The 16,795-nt window shown below is 48.2% G+C and overlaps 1 protein-coding gene across 2 annotated transcripts in view; it reads left to right on the forward strand.

Annotated features, from left to right (window-relative positions):
- The first annotated feature begins 388 nt into the window (after nucleotides 1–388).
- The window catches only part of E2F8 (E2F transcription factor 8), a 77,035-nt gene continuing 60,628 nt past the window's right edge, over nucleotides 389–16,795 (forward strand). The window contains exons 1-2 of one of the 2 annotated variants that reach the window (XM_086959520.1): nucleotides 389–756; nucleotides 16,092–16,175. In XM_086959520.1, the coding sequence (XP_086815646.1) occupies nucleotides 751–756; nucleotides 16,092–16,175 (90 nt within the window). In that variant the 5' untranslated portion in view covers nucleotides 389–750. Of the gene's footprint in view, nucleotides 757–2,249; nucleotides 2,462–16,091; nucleotides 16,176–16,795 lie in introns of those variants that run through there. The other variant, XM_086959522.1, reaches the window with a different exon arrangement.

Below are 16,795 nucleotides of genomic sequence, written 5' to 3' on the forward strand. Positions count from 1 at the left end.
AAAGAACACTACATCAGAAACGTTTTAGTTCATAAACTAGCTACCTCTCCCATCAGGCCTTGAAGTTGTATTACGGGTCGAATATTTTCGCGCTATAAAATACCACATATAGCCCACATGTTCAATACACTAATTATTTCGCGAGTACATTCGCTCAGTATGTGATACATGTCCCATTCAGCGCACTGCGAGACGTGTTGTGACGCCTCATTCAGCACGCGCGAGTAGGCACTTACACCAGAATAGAGCGCGCGCCATCTCCCGCCCAACTCCACGGGCCGGGGTAGCTCATCAAACGAAACCAGCCGGGATTGGCTCGCGGCCTTTGGTTCCCACGTTCTGATTGGCTCCCGGGTGTTTGTGAGGGGGGGTTTGGAAGCGCACGCCCGATGCGTTGGGCAATGGACAGCAGAAGTAATTCAAATCTTGAGCGCAGCAGCGGCGGGCCATTAACAGCCTGCTGGGACAGCGGAGGGCATTAATGCCGACTGGTGACAACAAGGGCTCGGCGGGGACTGCAGTCGGCGCTTAGGCACAGAGATAGGCAGATTCACAGGGAGATATTACCCACGGAGGGCTTTTTGCTAGCTGGGCCGGCAGATATCCGGGATCTGGAGGGGAGATCTCTGTACTGCCCCGGGAAGGTCCAGTGCAGCACCCACACCAAGTCTTTGCTCCCCGGACGAGCCTCGACCGACCCCTGCCCGGTTCCTGGTCCGATCCCGTCTGCGCGGGAGAAAGCCGCAGCCGATGAAGGTAAAGAAACTTCCCCTCCTCTTTTGCTGACTGCAGCAGTTTTTTGGGCCTGTTGTATATTCTGGTGCTTTTTTCATTCAAAATGCAAACTTCACATGCTGAATAAACTTGATGAGGTCGGGTTGAGGCAGACAAGTTAACCCAAAGGCATTTGAAGGTTATTGGGGGAGGGTTCTGTACATATAATCCACGGCAAGGAGACCTCGCCTGCACTTTGGACTTTAGTGTTATGTGAATCATCTCCCGGGGATTTTAGGGCGGGGGCTGCGGGACGTTGCCGACACTAAGGGAATTCAGTGGGTCTCGTCTCATTGGTGGGGCTTTATAGACAATTGTACCGTGAAACCCATCAGGGTGCACGGTGGCGACATTCATTTAGAATTAAGACAGTCTAAACAAGGCAACTTATATAAATGTTGTGAAAAAGGTCTCGGGAAGGGAAGAGGAGCCAGAACATTACTGTAAAGGGTGTGGGGTGACGAGCCATTAAGTCTAAATTGCCCCCCTAGGTGAGTTGCACAATGGGGTACAGCAGGTTATATCGTAAATCACAAGCCCTCTTGTGTCACACAATGTCTGATCTGTTTCTCAGAGTAAATGATGGTGCCCAAAGCTGGCCCCTTGTCACATCTAGTATTTCAACAACGTAATTTTGGCAGGTGGGCATCATGAAAGTAATCGCAATCAGATGCAGAGTGTATGGGATCTTTCATGCAGTTGGGCTCCCAGACACTCATTGAGCATTAGGCATGTCAGCAATACGGAACAGCTGTGTAGAATTTGCGTGAGGGGTAAAACTTTTTCTTTGTGTTCAACCGAGGGTAAGGGTATCCTTTTGGGGGTTAAAAAGTCGAGTACCTTTCGCTTAAATCGGTGGAGACACAGAATACTGATGTAGTCAGTAAATGTACTTTGGCATGCGATGTTTCTGTAGGGAAGAACAAACTCCTGTAGTTTCAAAGAGTAGTTTTGCGAGGTTTTAGAGCGCGGGCTCAACTGAAACCGAAAACAATTAACACTTTTGGCTGGCTCCCGCCTGAAATCACCTCTCCTTCAAAAGAAGTCTAAGGGGGAAATACATTATTCCAACTTTTCTTTATCTCCCACTTTCCTCTTATAAAACGATGACATTCGTGAAGGCGTAAATTGTGTTTTGGGCCTGCGACCCCATTGAGATATAAGGGAGGAATTTCGCTTGCTAAGAGGATGAAGAAGAGTCCAAGCTGGTGAACACCCTGCAAAGGAGATGGGTTAAGAGAGGAGTGAGTAATACGGATGGATTTTCCCTCGAAGCAGAGTACAGGGAGGGGTGTAATGTCCTGCTCGGGGAAAGCACCATAAGGAGGTGTGGGGGCTCCCTTGGACTACACGGGCAGTAGATCGCTTCTTCCTCGACTTAGGGCAGTTTACGGTGTTGCAATCGCGTATGTTTGGGGGAGGGGCTACGATTCGGTTCAGGGAGGGAGTTTGAGCGCGGACTTTTTTTTTTGCCCAGGCAGTGACCGCTCCACCCTCGGTGCCCGGGCTGCGCGCGGGGAACGTTCAAACTCCCGCGCGGGGAGGAGGGAATTCCGAGAGCGTTCCCCGCCAACTGGAGACCCGCCAACCGCCGCCGGCAGCAGCAGGGGAGCGGCGCTGCGGATCACGACTGCGAGCGGGAGGCGTTCAGGTGCTCGCTGTGTAAGAGGGCCCCTACGGACGATAAGTAAGGCGGGAGCGGATGGTCGGGTGGCTTAAAAAAACCGAGGTGCCCGAGCCCAGTAGTTGATCGCCATAAGAGCCTGTCAAGTGGACTACCAAGGTGCCCCCTCAACCCTCTTGTAATATAGCGACGCGTATCTCTGTAAGAGAGAGTTTTCTCCGTTAAGATCTGCATAGGATTTCGAAGTCCTTTACTTTAGCTCTACTGTTCCATTTCTAAGTCGCACGGACGCAGACACTGCTATGGCCGGTCCTCCGGCCGCCCTCAGCTACGTGGTAGCCACTTATGTCAACAAGTTGACCTTTGAACTGGCGGTTACTTCCGCGCCACTTTATTTAAAAGTACGTCCTTCCCCAATCAACGTAGCGAAGAGTTCCACCCTCTTGTTCCATGATTGGCTGCCGAGGACTACTTCCGGGTACATGACCGACCCTAGTAAATGTCACTGTATCGTGGCCATTTTGGGAAGGGCAATGCTTTATGGGTTAAATAGCATGCCGTAGAACGTTATCGTTATCGGACAACCAGTTGATCAATTTGTAGTCATATGGCAAAGTTATGCTTTAAACAGTTTATCATAATTTCAGCTGTGCATGAAGCAATTATCAGTTTAATTAATTGTACCGTTTTTCAATGGTTTTGTTACGAGGATGGGCTTGTTCAGGAGGATCTCTTCAGTTTCAACAACTGATATCACCAGGTCTATGTTTTCCTGTCAAGCTTTGTATACCACTTAGAACTTCTTTAAGGTGACACTAGTCACTTGGCCAGTTAATACAATATGCAGCAACAACTGATGGACGGAATGCTGAATCACTTATTCAACCCCAGTCAAGAGATCTGGGTAAATACCATCATTCTTTTGCACCACCCAAGTTTGGACCCAGTCATATGCAAACCCGTCGTGACCCTGCTCCTCATGGGAACAGTCCAGCCCGAACTGCCAAGACAGGACTTCCCTGGACCAAAAACAAGCATTCTGGGACCAGTGTCCGGGGTACTAACCCTCATCTGCCAAGTTAGCTTGAATCCAGTTTGTTGGGCTGTATCACGTTCTCCCTTGTAGAATACTCTTGTGGTACTGTTTCCTGCGTGGAACGTGGAATGTTTTGCTTCAGCTGCCTTGATGGGACGTAATAAACAGAAGTACTTAACTTTCCGTCATAGTACTTCCTTTCATTGGCGACAAGTTGTCCTGTCTTTGGCCTCCCTCTTGTGAGTGAACCTGCTTCTTGCCAACCGTCCCCTGGACCTCCATTCTTATTGTGTGGCGTTTTCTACTCCATGGCGTCACTTCGCAGTCTCGCCATCCGTGTGGACTTGTGGTTCTGCTGCTGTCCTGGGGCTCAGACGTCAATTCTGGCTGTTTTCCGGCCATTTCAGGTACTTTTTGCAGTTTGTCGTGCACGAGCAATTAAAACAATCGTTTCTCGCGTGCTGCTCCCGTGACGTTGTCTCCGCTGGTGACCACCCCCACCCACTACGCCGGCCACACGCTTGGCCCCGTCTTCTCCTCCAGCAAGGACATCGCCTTCAGCCACGCCACCGGACTCCACTGGACGGACCACAGCTTCGTCCACTTCAACTTCAAAAGAACCACGATCCTCCGCCAACAGCAACAGGTTGCACGCAGAATCTGGAACAAGATCTCAGCCGACCAGCTCGCGACCGCCCTGAGCAAGAACCCACCCACCAGCGCAACAAACCCCAGCCAAGCGGCCACCAACCTCACGAAGTGGATCAGCGACTGCGCAGACGACCTCGCCCCTCTGAGGACCCCGCCTAGCAGACCCGGCAGCAAGAAAGCCCCCTGGTTCACCGACGAACTCAGGAGCTCCAAGAAGGACTGCAGAGCCCTGGAGAAAGCCTGACCCAACACCGGACAACATGACTGCCCTCAAGATCGCCACCCGAAAACACCACCAACTGATCCACACCACCAAGAAAACTGCATTCAAGGAACGACTAGACAACAACGAACAGAACAGCAAGGAACTCTTCAACATCGTTAAAGAGCTCTCCAACCCCAACGCCGGAAACAACAACCTCACCCCTTCGCAAGACCTCTGCAACTCCCTCGCCTCCTACTTCCACACCAAGATCGCGGACATACACAACAGCTTCAGCACTCAACCAACGCACGCCACGAGCGAATCACCGCCCCCCCCCCCCCCCCCCCACCACCACCCTCCGCGCCTGGACCCCGATCAGCACCGAAGACACCATCCACACGATGAACTCCATCCACTCTGGATCTCCGACCGACCCTTGCCCCCACCACGTCTTCAACAAGGCCGACGCTGTCATCGCACCCCACCTGCGGGACATCATCAACACTGCTACCTTCCCGGAGAGCTGGAAGCACGCCGAACTCAGCACACTACTAAAGAAGCCATCAGCCGACCTCAAGAACTACCGACCCATCTCACTGCTCCAGTTTCCCGCAAAAGTCATCGAGAAGACAGTCAACAAGCAGCTGGCCGCCTTCCTCGAGACAAATGGATCCCTCGACCTCTCGCAGTCTGGCTTCCGGGCCAACCACAGCACCGAGACCGCCCTGATCGCAGCAACGGATGACATCCGAGCCCTGCTCGACAACGGAGAAACTGCGGCCCTCATCCTCCTAGACCTCTCCGCGGCCTTCAACACTGTCTGCCACGGTACCCTAGTACAGCGCCTCAGCAACGTCGGAATCCAGGAGAAGGCACTGGAGTGGATCACCTCCTTCCTCGCCGGAAGGACACAGAGAGTCAGCCTTCCCCCGTTCAGATCAGAAGCCACCAAAGTCATCAGCGGCGTCCCTCAAGGCTCCTCGCTCAGCCCAACCCTCTTCAACGTCTACATGAGTCCCCTCGCAGCCATCGCACGCCAGCACAACCATAACATCATCTCCTACGCCGACGACACCCAGCTGACCCTCTCCCTGACCAACGACCCCACCACCGCCAGAGCCAACCTAAACGAAGGGATGAAAGAGGTAGCCAAATGGATGAAGAACAGCCGTCTGAAACTGAACTCGGACAAGACGGAAGTCCTCATCCTGGGATTCTCACCCTCCGCCTGGGACGACTCCTGGTGGCCCCCCGCCCTAGGCAGCGCACCCAAACCAACAGACCACGCACGCAACCTGGGCTTCATCCTGGACTCCTCCCTCTCCATGACCAGACAAGTCAACGCCGTCTCCTCGTCGTGCTTCAACATCCTACGCATGCTACGCAAGATCTACAGGAAGACGGTCACCCAGGCCCTCGTCACCAGCCGACTGGACTACGGCAACTCCCTCTACGCCGGAACCACCGCCAAACTCCAGAAGAGACTCCAGCGGATCCAGAACGCCTCAGCACGACTCATCCTGGACATCCCCCGTCGCAACCACATCTCCGGACACCTGAGAGACCTGCACTGGCTCCCGGTCAACAAGAGAATCACCTTCCGTCTCCTCACCCACGCACACAAAGCCCTGCACAACCAAGGCCCAGGATATCTCAACAGCTGCCTCAACTTCTACGCTCCCAAACGCCAGCTACGATCGACCGGCCACGCCCTCGCCGCCGTCCCCCGCATCCGAAGAGCCACCACAGGGGGAAGGTCCCTTTCCTACCTCGCCGCCAAGACTTGGAACTCCCTACCGACCCACCTCCGCATGACCCAGGACCACCTCGCCTTCAGGAAGCAGCTCAAGACCTGGCTGTTCGAGCCGTAGCGGACCCCCCCTCCCCTAGCGCCTTGAGACCCTCCGGGTGAGTAGTGCGCTATACAAATGCTTTTATTGATTGATTGCCTTCGGAGTCTTGCCTGTCATCCCTGCACGCAACGCTCTCACGTTGCATACCGCCATTTTGGATTATTCCGATCCCTCGTTTCTGCGTTGTCATAACAACACTAAAGTTGTTTTCACGTTGATACGCACAGCTGTTGATCGGATTACCATGCTTCCTAATTTGCGCACTAGCTGAGCAACACCAGTGTTGCTTTCACCAATGACGCGCACAGCTGTTCAACATTCATTGTTCATGCACACATCTCATAAAGTAATTGCTGATGTGCACAGCTGATTCCTTCAATGTTCTTCCTATTCTTTCCTTGATTAACACTCAGCTACTTCTGTGATGCACTCACAGTGTACATCATTAGAACTTTACTGTGTGTACGTGAATTCATCTTATTCCTGCATTTATTACAATTGTGTGGGCAGCAACTCACTCGCGCTCTGTTTTTATCATGGATCACCTGGTAGCTCCGCCACGCTTTTTACAATCTCCTGGTTCTCCTCCCATTACATGGCAACAATGGAAGGATACATTTGAGAGTTATCTGGAAGCCATTGATGGTGATATGTTCACTATAAAGAAGAAGAAAGCACTTCTTATGTATAATCTTGGTGCGGAGGATAGAAGCATTTTGAAAACTTTGACTCTTAAGGTCGTCAGCACTCGTGTGAGTATTGGTGACGGCGGTGATTCACTACTCATTGATGAGTACGCGTCACTCATCAATAGACAAAAGGTACAACCCCAAGAATAATATTGTACTTGACCGTCACAAGTTTTAAAAACGTGCCCAGGTTTCTGGTGAATCTATCGACTATTTTGTCTCTGTGCTCAGAACCCTATCTATCAACTGTAACTACAGATAATTTAGGGATGAAATCATACACGATCAAGTAAACGTGCGCACATGTAACAAGAAAATTCAAGAGAAGCTTTTGTCATCAGACGACCCTGACCTCGAAACAGCTATTACTTTTACGAAAAGCATTGAACATTCTCAATTTTGCATGAAGGAAATGTGCAATCCTTCTACACACTGAAGTTACACTGTTACCATCAAAGCATAATATTAAGTCTACCAAAGTTACCATTGAAAATACAACGCAAAATTCACCTACTCTACCTTCGCCTAGAATCAATTCTGAAAATGTACAACTCTTGTTTTCGTTATGTGAGCAAAAATAACTTAGGAAATGCAAAGTTCTGTTTTGCTTTGAACCAGACTTTTCATATGAGGGGAAAAAAGGTCATCTGGCACGTCTATGTAAAGCCATGGGGTCCAACAAAGAAAACACGCAAATTGTCAAGTCCATTGAAGAAGACTTTTTTGCCTCTAGTGAAGATAGTGATAATATGTTGTTGATGTCCTCTTCATCGTTAATCTGAGAATGCCGTTAAAATTGCATCCATGGGTGGCTTGCGTAAAAGAAAATCTCCTGCATGCATTATCGGTGTGAATGGGGGAAAATGTACATTTCTTGGCCGATTCCGGTTCCCCATTTACCCTTCTCAATGCCAAGGATTTTGGGGGGTTAGAAGACGCTGCACTTGTCTAACATTAGAATTTTTACAGATGGGGCAAAACAGTGGATGTTCTTGGTAAATTTGAAGCAAATCTGGAATTCTTTGGGGATTTTGCGACAGGAACTGTATACTTTGTAGAGGATGGTGCTAATTTGTTAAGATGGAAGGAGCAAGGAGAACTCAGTATCATTCTTGATCTCAATTATCCTGACATTGTTTTGTCTAGGCATGAAGCATACAATTTTTACACTCCGTCATCTTCCAGTTCGCCTAATGCGTTGGTGGTGGGACATTTATCAGGTGATGAGTGGATCCAGAAGTATCCTGAAGTTTTTTGTGACATACATGGGAAGCTAAAAGGTTTTCAGCACCGCATCATCCTAAAAAGTGGTGCAAAGGCTGTTGCACACAAGGTGCCTTACGCTCCTTGTGTGCATGTGGAATTGAAGCATGAGCTTGAACGCTTATGCACCATGGATGTGATTGAAGCCATTGAAGGATCCGAATGGTTGGCCCCTGTATTTCTTGCACGCAAGGCTGACAAGTCTCTTTGGATATGCGTAGACTTGCACAATCTGAATGCTAATATGTGGATCGACCTCCAGCCTTTACTCAATATAAATGAAATGCTAGCGACTCTAGATGGAGCCACGTATTTTTCGTCATGTGATATTTCCTCAGCTTATCACCAGGTTGGGTTAAGCAAGGACTCCAGACAACTCACCTCTTTCGTAACACCGGAAGGAGCTTTCCGTTACAAACTAATGCCTTTTGGTCTGGCATCAGCTTCCGCTGTGTTTCAGCTCCTCAAGGGGATTTTTTCAAAAACCCAGCGGGAGTCATGTTTTTCCAAGATGATATTCTTGCGTATGCACGAACTGAGGTAGAGCACGATAGTAGAGTTAAACATGAACTTTATACTGTGAAACTGTATGGGCTAACTAACCTTAAGGAAGGACAAGTGCAAATTTTTTCGAAAGGATGTGGATTATTTGGGTCACCATATTTCCTGCAAAGGAATTGAACCCAAATTGTAAATTTTAGATGCCATTCAGAATGAACCTTCACCCACGAATAAAGACCAACTTCGTTCCTTCCTGGGTCTTGTGGAGTACTCTGCCAAATTTGTGGGGAATTTTGCTAATAAGACCTTGTTTGTGTGAATTACTTAAGAAAAATGTCTACTTTGTGTGGTGCGACAAGTGTGTTGACCAATTTGATCTTCACAAAAAGGGAATTGTGCAAGCACGCTCCTTGAAATAGTTTAATATCAATGACAAATGCATCATTTCTACTGATTCCAGTAACAGGATTGGGCGCTGTTCTTATGCAAAAGAGAAGTGATGGTCGTGCGTAGATTTTATTTATTTTTTTATTTTATTTGCCTTTGCCTCCAGGACTCTTCGTTGTGCTGAGAGTTCTTACTCCACCATTGAGAAAGAGGCTTTAGCCTTATGGTGGGGAGTTCAGTACTTTTGGAATTTCCTGTGGCGAAATTAATTCATCCTCAGGACCGAACACAAAACTTTTGGTTGATCTCTTCACCACCAAAGGTGGCGGTCGCACCACTCCTCAAATTGACAAATGGCAATACAGACTTCAGGAGTTCAATTATCGTTTAGTGTATGTTGCTGGTATCAAAAACAACATTGCTGATTGTCTATCCCGTATACTTCTTGTCAAAGACATCAGCGAATCTGCTGTTGTTGACATTGTGAAAGGTCTCTATCAGAAGACAGTGAAATCAAGATGGCTGTGGACTTTTTGGTTTATGGTTGGCCTACCAACAAGGATTTGTGTACTGAGTTAATTCCTTTCAAAAGGGTTTATGATTAGTTAGCCATGGTGGATGAAATTTTACGCAGCAGTAGTCTTTTGGTCGTTCCGACATGCATGCAAAAACACATTTTAGATCTGGCTCATGAAGATCATCTTGGTATTTGCGCTATGAAATGCAGAATCCAAGAGGACTTTTGGTGGCCCAGAGTGGACAGGTCCATCGAGCATTATGTCAGGGACTGTTGTGCATGTGTTCTGAGCGATAAAACTCGAGAAACTCATCCCTCTCCCATTGATCCTGTTTGGGTCAAGAATCTACTCTGGTGTAAATTAGCTTTCGATGTTGCCGGTCCTTTTGGGATTTCTGGAGGTTCTCCTTTGTATGCGCTGGTCTTAGTGAACTATATGTCCAAGTGGCCCGAGATCAAGTTTATGGAGTGTGTGAATTCTTTGTCTGTCATTAATTTAGTCAAGGAAGTGTTTCTCCGGGAGGGGTTTCCTGAGGAACTAGTGACAGATTACGGGACCCAGTTAGTGTCTTTGGAAATGCAACATTTCCTCAAAGAGCACGGCTAAACACGTTTTAACCTCACTTTATCATCCTCGCAGCAACGGATTGGTGAAAAGCTTTAATCGCGTTATCAAAGATCAACTGCAATTGGCTTTGGTGAATGGTTTACCCTGGCGTATGGCCATTGCAGACATGTTGGGGGCAATCAGAACTACTCCTCATATTAGTACTGGGTTGTCTCCTTTCACTCTGCTTAGGGGGAAGAGTTGCCGGTTCTAAGATGAACAAAGATTAGATGCCCAGGAAAGAAGTCGATCAAGCTAGACTTGGCAAGGTAGCGGATGTGAGACCTACAGTTCAATCAAAGTACACCACTGTTTCTGAATGAGTTTCTCCTGTTTGTGTGTTGGAGATTGGGTAAGAATCAAGAAGCCTGGCTTCATTCACAAGGGGACGTCTTGGTTCTCAGCCCTGGCTAGGGTGAGTGAAGTAAGAGAGCGTGTGGTAGTGTTGAAGAATGTGAAGATTTGGAACGTGTGCCATTTCTGTTGTTCCTCAATATAAAATTGTGTACTTTGGTGGGAAGATTGGTGTTCATTTGGATCCCGCCAGGGCCGGACTGGGAACCAAACTGGCCCTGGCAAAGTGCTTGCCTCCCGGAGGGGGTGGGTATTGGGGAGTGACGCTGAGCTTTTTGCCAGGGCTGGTTTTCTGCCGTTTTTGTTAACCACATCAATGCTTAGGCGATTCATCGTCATTGCTGACTTTTCTAAAATCCCATTGTTCATGACGAGCTCAGCTCGTCATGAGTGTATGGAGGTGTACATCATGACGAGCCCTGCTACAAAAATCAAAACTAGCCCTGCTACAAAAATGGCCCCCAGGGGCCAAAAACCGCCCCCACACGTGCGGCGCACCGGGGGATTGCCCAGTGCTCGCTACGACCACTCCGGCCCTGGATCCAGCTAATGCAACTCCTGTTCTTCCAAGTTTATCTTCTAATGCAGTTCCTTCCAATAGGAATGTTTGTTCGGGCTGTTCTTCTTTCAAAAGGTTTCCTTCCAGGATGAGATCTACTCCGATTAAGTTTCAAGACTATGTTATGGATTGACGATTCTATGTTTTTTTCTTCCAGGGTGTGATCTACTCCGGTTATATTTCAAGAATATGTTATACGTTAATGATATTATGTTTTTCAGTTGTTATGATTCTTGCTTTTATATTTATCTTATCGTTATGTTATCTATTTCTCCTCTCCTCTTTTTTTTGTTTTCTTTCTTTTATTGTGTAGGAAGGGAGGTGTGTTGGGATCTGATTCACGTTCTCCCTCGTAGAATGCTCACGTGGCACTGTTCCCTACATGGAATGTGTTGCTTCGGCAGTTGCAGCCTTGGAGCTGCCTTTATGGGATATAATGAACAGGAGTACTTACCGTCTCCGTGATCGTTCTTCCTTTCACAATTGCACAGCAAACAAGGGACCTAGCTCTGGGCATGCCCATTCCGCTTAGGGTGAAGAGTGCTGCAGCAACAATTGATGAACAGAATGCTGAATCAATCCAACATTAACCCACAGTCAAGAGATCTGGGTTAAATTCATTGTTCTTTTGCTCAGTACACCACTGCAGTTTGGACCCAGCCAAACTAGTTTGGAGTGGTGAGCAACAGAACAATGGATTAAACTCAGATCTTTGTGACTGGGGTTGAATACTTGCATTGTTCAGCATTCCATCCATCATTTGTTTCTTTTGCAGTAAATAAGACAATAATTTTACCTGTTGTGCATCCTGCGTGCCTTCTCTGGCAAAGTGACTTGAAAATGGCACACTAATGGTCACACATTCTTTCATGCAGTGTGAATTCCCCAGGCCGCAATCGCTATACTGTCCCTTAAAAATGACCAGCCAGTACTTGTGTTGTCTCTGTCAGGTTTGAAGAATTCCGTCCAATCCTCGTATTTAAATTCTAATTGCTTTGCATTGCAGTACTTTTAGTTCTGCATTTATATTTGAAAAGGCAAAACAATATTTTACGTAATGCAAAGTAAACTGCACTTTAAGACAGAACAGTAGAAAACTGGAAACCTGTCAACATAAGAACAGTACATAGCTAATCACGAGCATCTTTAAAATCCAATGTATTTTGTGCGACAACGTTAGGTGGCAATCAGGTTTGAGAATCCATTACAACTTCAGATATAAGCAGGGCCAAAATAATTAATTGTCAATGTTGAAAACTATGCGGCAAGATTCTGCTCATTATGTGGCACTTTTTGTGATAGAATTTAATTATTTTGTCAGTTATACATGTTAATACTGTCTGGAAACGAGGTCCACCTCATTAAACTAGTTTAACCCCCAAATATAAAGCAACCTAGTGAAGGGCTGTCCCTGTATGGCAACTCATTGCTACATTTTCTAGTAACGTTTTGTCCTTTTGAGCTAGAAATGTTTTTGTGTTTAAATCTGCAGATTATGTATCAGATAATGGAATATGTGTCAAATGAAATCCATAGTTATACAGAACAAGCCACCACAATTTAATCACATAATTCCTGTGGCCCTTGATATGCCATTGCAACAACAAAGTGTCTTGCTGAGTCAGATCAATATCTCCTATCTGTAACCCAAAAATTCTGTTTAGGTGCCAATTCTCAATGATCTCTTTAAAAAAAAAAACTTGAAAGTAAAACCAGCTATTGTGTATGGGGTCATGAGGGATGAGCCAAAATCGTCTATTATAGCTGGAAGGATTAAAATGCAGTAAAGGATATTCTTGCTAGAAAGTCTTGTGGGTGATAGACAAGACTATCTGATGAATCGTGCTATCATTAAGTCCTGACATTTTACTGCAAAAGGAATGTCTGCTACTGTCAAGACCACCAACGATGTAACATTGAGGAGATGTGGAGTAAACCAGGGAACATGTTTGAGAACCTGGAGACAAGTAAAAAAATCTTGTGAATCTCTGGCAATTACTTTATCATCCTGTACCTAAAAAAATAAAAATCTGGCCCGTTGTAATCAGTTAATCAATCATAGCATTTGTAAAGCGCAGTTAATCAATCATAGCATTTGTAAAGCGCACTATAGGCACTGGGGTGAGGGGGGGAAATGCTGCTACTGTTCGAAGAGCCAGGTCTTGAGGAGTCTTCTGAAGGTCAGTAGTTCTTGGGTCTGCCGTAGGTGGATGGGGAGGGTGTTCCATGTCTTGGTGGCGAGGTGGGAGAATGACCAGCCGCCGGTGGTCATTCTTCGGATGTGCGGGACAGTGGCAAGGGCGCGGTCTGTGGAGTGGAGCTGGCGGGTGGAGGTGTAGAAGCTGAGACGGCTGTTGAGGTATGCTGGTCCGGTGTTATGGAGTGCCTTGTGTGACTGGGTGAGGAGCTTGAAGGTTCTCCTTTTGTTGACCGGGAGCCAGTGCAGGTCTCTCAGGTGGGGGTGATGTGGCTGCGGCGAGGGATGTCGAGGATCAGGCGCGCGGAGGCGTTCTGGATGCGTTGGAGCCGTTCCAGGAGTTTGGCAGAGGCTCCTGCGTAGAGGGCATTTCCATAGTCCAGTCTGCTGCTGATGAAAGCCTGGGTGACCGCCCTTCTCGTTTCTGTGGGGATCCACTTGTAGATCCTGCGGAGCATGCGCAGGGTATTGAAGCAGGAGGAAGAGAAGGCTCTGACCTGCTTAGTCATGGAGAGGGTCGAGTCGAGGATGACCCCCTAGGTTGCGTGCGGGGTTGGTGGGTTTTGGAGCTGTTCCTAGTGCAGTCGGCCACCAGGAGTCGTCCCAGACCAAGGGGGTGGATCTTAGGATGAGGACCTCCGTCTTGTAAGAGTTCAGCTTCAGTCGGCTGTTCCTCATCCATTTGGCGACTGCCTTTATTCCTTCGTGGAGGTTGGAGATTGGGTGTGATGGTGGTGCTGGCTTTGTTGAAGATGTGGTGTGGGCAGGGGTCTGACTGGGATACGGAGTGGACGGTGTTCATGATCTTGATGGTGTCGTCATCATCGATGTTGGTCCAGGAGAGCAGGTGGTTGGTGCGGATGGTGGTTTGTGGTTGCCTGGGTGGTTGCGGCGTTGAAGCTTTTGTGGATGTCTGCGATCTTGCGGTGGAAGAAGGCGGACAGCGAGTCGCACAGGTCTTGCGAAGGTGGGATGTCGTTGGTGTTGGAGCTGGGGTTGGAGAGTTCCTTCACAATGTTGAAGAGTTCTTTGCTGTTGTGTGCGTTGTAGTCTAGGCGGTCTTTGAAGGAGGCCCTTTTGGCGGATCTTATGAGGTGGTGGTGTCTGCGGGTGGAGTTCTTGTGGGCTGCGTAGCTTTCCGGTGTTCGTTCAGGGATCCAGTTCTTCTCCAGCTTTCAGCAGGTTTGCTTCGAGGCCTGGAGGTCTTCTGTGAACCAGCTGGCTTTCTGCTTGGTGTGGCTGTTGGAGGGTTTCTTGGGCGGGGCGAGGGTGTAGGTGCAGTCGTCGATCCACTGTCTGAGGTAGCGGGTGGCAGCGTCGGGGTCGGTCTGTCTGCTGGTGGGCTCCGGATGAGGGTGATGGATAGCTGGTCTTTGGTGACTTTGCTCCAGCAGCAGTGTGGCCTCTGTTGGGTGCGGTGTTGCGTGGTGGGTTTCTGGAAGGTGAAGTGGATGCACCGGTCGGTTCAGTGGAGCTCGGTGGTGTGGTTGAAGGAGACGTGGGAGCTTGCGGAGAAGAAGGGGTCAAGCGCATGGCCGGCGTAGTCGGTGGGTGTTATGACGAGTTGTCTGAGTCCGAGGTTGTTGATCAAGGTGGACGAGTTCAAGTCGTCGTTGTTCTCAAGGGGGAAGTTCAGGTCCCCGAGGATGATGTAGTCCGTGGAGGCGAGGGCGTGTGTGCTGGTGAAGTCGGGGTTGGAGTCACTAAACTGTGGTCGGGGTCTGTAGACAAGGGTTCCTCTGAGGGTGGTGTTTTAATGTAAACTGGAACACACAAAAGGTGAATGGGACTGAGCCATAAGCAAATCGTTCATGACTGTGCTCCTCTAGGGAACAGTCCAGCCCTAACTGCCAAGGCAGGTCCTCCCTAAACCGGAACACAAGCAACCCAGATCCAGCTTCACCCTAGTTATGGGCTCATTGGCTAGGTAAAGCCACATTTCCAGTGACAGAGCGCATGGGACCCAAGTCTGGTATGCCACTTGTACATGAAACGCACAATAGGTGATGAGGCGCTGCCTGCAATAAGTCTAACTACTGGTGATCGGTCTGTGTAGGTTTCCAACCTATTGTTCTTTTGCTCACCATGCCACCTCAGTTAAGGTCCAGCCATATGCAAATCAGTCATGACCTCGTTCCTCTTGGGAAAAGTCCAGCCCAAACTGCTAAGCCAGGTCCTTCCTGAACCAAAACACAAGCAACCCAGGACTGGAATAACCCTGGGTTTGACTTCTTCAGACAGGTAAAGCTTGGTTCCAGTGACACAGCGATCATGGGAGACCCACGTTTGGGCAGACCCATACCACTTATGGAACACTGCTGTGTAGATGAAAACTGTAGAATTACAAACATTTACGTTAACTCTCCTTTCTTCATTTCGAAGACGAAACAATGCAGATAGAACCTTTCTTTCAAGGAGTGAGAGAGGGGGATCCTCTTGTCAGTCCGAATATTCTTGAGCCTCCATTCATTGAGGGACACACAGATTAATGAGTTTTTCTGAACTTTGATGTCGCAATGCCAAAACATAAACAGTGCACCTACAGAGCTGGACTAGGACTACCAAGTGTGTTTCCGATAGTTACGCAGTGCAGTTGCTGGCAGAGGGTAATCATGGCTGTGTAGAGAGATGAAGGGCTTGTCTCTGCTCTTGATATTTCTTGACCTGCTTGCTCAATTCGCTGTGGCGTAGAACCAGACTCCATGTTCCTGTATAATTCCAAGCTCCTCTAACGGCATTACTGCCCTCTTTCCCCCAGAGTGCAATGCTAGGCATTCATGCTCTTATTTACTGATGGATATTAAGTGAAAACTCTCCCCATTGTCTTGCAGTAATGATAAGTTCCTACTTAGCCCTGATTTCTTTCTTCGACAGGCTCCCGCTGAGAATAATAGTCCAGACTCTCTGTGGAAAATTGAGGAGGTTTACAGCAATGAAATAATGGCTACAGAAGAAAAGGTATGATTTTATGTAATTTTTTATGCTATTGAAACCATTAACTAGAGCCTTCCAAGGCTGTGGTCTGACCGTTGAATTACGATGCTGGCGGTTGGAGTGCTGTGGGCGGGGGGGAAAGACCGCCGCCTCTGACAGGATAGGAGATCCCATTGGGGAGGCGGTCGAACAGGTAATCCCTGAATTGCGACTGCATGCTTAGGTACCGCCGTCAAGATTACGGTGTCCCATTCTACCTTTTTATGGTGGTCCGACCGTCATTAAAAGGCAGACGGAAATTGAGTTTGGGGTCCCTATCAGGGCCCGTGCCTGTGCTTTTGGGCCAGGGAGGCACCTGTAATGCCCCCCGAAGCATCCATGCAACCTGTGCCAGGCGCCTTATTGTTCCTGGCACATGGTGAAGGGATTTTTCTAAACATGCCTCTTAGCACTTGTCCGGCCACCATCGTAATCCGCCTTTTGATCTCTCTAGTAATTCACTGTCATGTGACTATACATTTGAAACAAGGGTGGCTTTTTTAAAATAGACAAAATGTCCACTGACATTTTAACTAAAATCTGGTGCTTCTTCAAGGGTCGCTGCCTGTGACAATGAAACTCTTGTCATTGTCCAAATGGCATTT

This window comes from Lissotriton vulgaris, chromosome 2_2 (genome assembly GCF_964263255.1).
Source record: "Lissotriton vulgaris chromosome 2_2, aLisVul1.2, whole genome shotgun sequence".
NCBI classification, from domain to species: domain Eukaryota; kingdom Metazoa; phylum Chordata; class Amphibia; order Caudata; family Salamandridae; genus Lissotriton; species Lissotriton vulgaris.